The sequence below is a fragment of the Chaetodon trifascialis genome, chromosome 17 (assembly GCF_039877785.1).
Source record: "Chaetodon trifascialis isolate fChaTrf1 chromosome 17, fChaTrf1.hap1, whole genome shotgun sequence".
NCBI lineage: Eukaryota > Metazoa > Chordata > Actinopteri > Chaetodontiformes > Chaetodontidae > Chaetodon > Chaetodon trifascialis.
In genome coordinates this window covers 23,489,393-23,492,872 of record NC_092072.1, presented here as the reverse complement: position 1 = coordinate 23,492,872, position 3,480 = coordinate 23,489,393, and the positions used below count along the sequence as shown (strand labels likewise).

At 40.0% G+C, this 3,480-nt stretch overlaps 1 protein-coding gene across 1 annotated transcript; it reads right to left on the bottom strand.

Moving 5' to 3' along the window:
- Positions 1-304: 304 nt before the first annotated feature.
- Positions 305-2,104, bottom strand: tnfa (tumor necrosis factor a (TNF superfamily, member 2)). Its single transcript, XM_070984781.1, has 4 exons — positions 1,860-2,104; positions 1,704-1,731; positions 1,402-1,458; positions 305-800 (listed from the first exon to the last, which is right to left on the bottom strand). The coding sequence occupies exons 1-4, from the start codon at positions 2,028-2,030 to the stop codon at positions 325-327; spliced, it is 732 nt and encodes a 243-aa protein (XP_070840882.1). The 5' UTR covers positions 2,031-2,104; the 3' UTR covers positions 305-324.
- Positions 2,105-3,480: the final 1,376 nt, after the last annotated feature.

Below are 3,480 nucleotides of genomic sequence, written 5' to 3'. Positions count from 1 at the left end.
GTACACAGTACATAACATTATAGACTCATAGAGATATCTATAGTTATACATTACTTAATGGTGAGTTCTTTTGTGCATTGCTGTTAGCATAACTCAGCTTACTTGCTAATGCAATCACATAAAGTTTGGTGTAAAGTCTATAGTGAAAGTTGCACTGACTGTTTCATGCAGGGTAAACCCTCTGTGGCATCCTACATTCAATGATGTAAGTGAGTTTAGGTTGGGGCAGCAGGTTGTAGGCCTCACAGTAGGACCACCATGAAGCCTGATGGCCTTTCTTCATGTACAATCATATTTTCATCTGTTGTCATCATTCACCTGTCCTCACAAGGCAAACACACCAAAGAAAGTCTTCCCCTGCTCATCCTCCAGGTAGGGCAGCATCTTCTCCTCCATCACAGTCTTCAGTCTGTCCCCTTTACTCAGGTTGAACACAGCTCCCATGTACACAGCTGAGAACCAGTTCCCCTCCTGATCCGGATCATTGCTGGCTGTCTTTTGGCAGGCTGTGCGGACAGAGTGCAGGATGGTCTCATAGGACTTCTTGGTGTCATCATTCCCATATGTGCTGGACCAGCGCTTCACAGTGTGGCTGAGGTGAACCATTGGCTTAGAGGTGGTGTCATCAGTGTCACTGTTGCTGCAGCTGACACGGAAAGACGCTTGGCTGTAAATGAAGTAAAGGCCATTTCTAGGAATCACAATTTCATTGTTGTCAAGTTCCAGCCCTCCTTGAGAGTAGGACTGATCCACCTCATTTTTCCATTCCACTGAGGTGGTCATGGCAGGGTTGTATTCTCCTGTTGAAGAGTAAAAAGAGATTTTGATGGAGATCATCACAAATGTGTGACAGTTGGAGTATAATAAGAATTGATGGTTAATTAAAGGTTTGAAGCATTTTTTCAGCAAGGACAAGGAGGATTCCAGGGAATGTTACTATCGATCAGAATGTGGAGTTTATCTTCAATGTGGCTCATGAACAAACAAATATTTTATGATGAAATGCATTACAGTTAAATGACACAATTAATTATGTTGCAGTTGAACCCCTAAAATTCCTTAACAATCCTTAGAATTCCTTCAAAACCCCTTCATCTGAAATCATCAGAAAGCTATGCAGTACACTTAAGAACCCAAAGAACTTTCTCAAGAAGGCCCACAAGAGGCCCTAGAATTCAATCAAGAAGCATTCAGATTTCCTCACAGTACTGTAACCCTCACCCTGATCTACTAAATGACCAGTGGTTTCAGAATCACTCGACTAAGAAAACCAAAAGTTAAGATTATACACTGAGAGTGCCTGTCCAAATTATGTCTGCCATCAATCTTGTCAGATTGTGCTCACTATATGTATCAAAAAACCCACATATTCTTTAGTGATTGTTTCGTGTTTGTTTTTACCTTGTAAATGGATGGCCGCTCTTACATTTGAAATTTGCCTCAATGTGTGATGAAGATCTGGAAAGAAGAGAAGACAGAGGTTTATAAAATAAGGCATACCACAAGAGCTCCAGTTTTTCTACTTTTCTGGTGCACTTAGTATCAGAATAAGAGTAGCATAAGTGTCTATTTATTTTACAACAGATAGAAACTGAAGAAACACTGCAGTGTGAGGAGATCAGCTAATTACAAAGATTACAAAACCATCGTATCAACCTTAAAAGTACATTATTGAATTTCAGAGAAGGATTTGGTTTACTCACCAAAACTGTCTTCATCTTGTCCTGGTCCCTGTTTCAAGGAGAAATGTAATAAGAGAATGTTACAGAGTGGCTGGGTTCAGGTGAGTTGGGCCACTCACTGTGAGAGACATCCAGGCCCTTCAATAATTCAGAGACTAATCTAAGACGTGTTCTTACCTTGGCATGCCTGTTGAAAACAAGAACAGCAGCAGCAGCAGCAGCGAGGCAGAGTGTGAACGCCAGCAGGGCAGTGGTTAGCTTTGAGCTGGGTTTGACTTTCTGTGTTGTTTGTTTCCTGGCTTCTGTGGTAGCAGTGGCGTCCAGTAGTACCTTGCATTCACCCTCCATTTTTTTGAATGAGTTCCTTCTATCACTTCAAGTCAAGCTGAGCTCTTAGCAGCCTTGTTTGTGAGCTTTCTTTCTTCTTCTACTGCCGCTCTGATTTGTAGACTGACACTCAGTGAGTGGCTCTTTTAAAAACAGTTTCCTCCTGGGGGGAAACTCCAATGATGTCACTCATTATGACTGAGTGGAGATTTGATGAGGAAGAGAGACCCAGAACCAGGGACCACACACTCCTACACACATGGCATCTATATGACTGTGTCATCCCGATAGCACATACACACAAACACCTGTGTAGATAACCCTTTTAAAACTGACAAGCCTACAGATACTCACACAGAGACATGGATACGGCACATATGGCACATATATATGGCACATAGTAACACAAGCTCGCAAACACACTGATGCTCACATTCTGCCATACACCTGTATACACAAGACAATAACTACACAAAATCCACAAAACACACCTAGTCTATCATTTTAGATTATTACTGAATATTTTATTCAATCACCAACAAATGTTGTGTGCGTATGTTGTGGTGTACTGGTCATCTCTATGTGGGTCAAACATATGGAAACCAGGTTAAAGTGCGGGGTAGAAAGCCACACACACATCATTCAGTTATTCATCACGACAGCTACCATTTTGCTAGCACTGACAAAAATGTGCCCTCACTTAAAGTAAAACATGAACTACAACTGACGTGTCCTTGTTGATATACAGCACATTGTGTCACTTCCCTTTAGTTTGAAAATAGACTGATGTAAAGCAGGACCTTATAGTTCTGCATGAAGAGTTTTGATAATCGTGTAATATTTCTATTGTATTGGCTTGCAACAAGGTGATTGTGGCAAAGAGCAAACCAGTACAGTGAAAAAAAGGAAAAGTCATGATCCAGAACATAAAACTCAATCTATTTATGATAAATAGGATAAACTATGTTGGAATTCCAAAACTCTATGTGGTAGGTGACCAGAAACGGTGTGATTACGTACCTACATCATTCTCATAGCTGACAAAAGAAGCTCACCACAACACCTCAAGGCCCCGTTTAGTAGGTGTTCTGGAGCTTTCAATCTCATCCCATGATCTTCATCAGTAGATTAGACTTTGACTTTACTTTACTGCCAGTTGGGAAATTCTTTTGTTGCAGCAGCAGGTTAAACATACACATAAACATAAAATATATACAATAAAAAAGAATAAGGACAAGAATAAAACTAAGAGAAAATAATGCTCTTAAAAAATAGAACAAAGTGTGTTGAAATTTAACTAAGTATTTTAGAATTGCTGCTCATCTATTTTTATATACTTGATGCTGTTAGCCCAGCTATGGAATTGTAGATATTTAATTTCAGTTGATCAAAATGACTTGAAATTGACTTTCTTACTAGACATTTTAGGCCAGTCAGTAGAGAGATGGTAGCAAACAAGGGAAGAATGAGT

Bases quoted from the DNA above. Each gene is read 5' to 3' on its own strand.
- tnfa (XM_070984781.1), bottom strand. From the start codon at position 2,030: ATGGAGGGTGAATGCAAGGTACTACTGGACGCCACTGCTACCACAGAA. The intron at 1,732-1,859 runs GTAAGAACACGT...TCCTTGAAACAG, and splicing joins TTTTCAACAGGCATGCCAAG to GGACCAGGACAAGATGAAGA. The intron at 801-1,401 runs GTAAAAACAAAC...ACTCTTCAACAG, and splicing joins AGCGGCCATCCATTTACAAG to GAGAATACAACCCTGCCATG.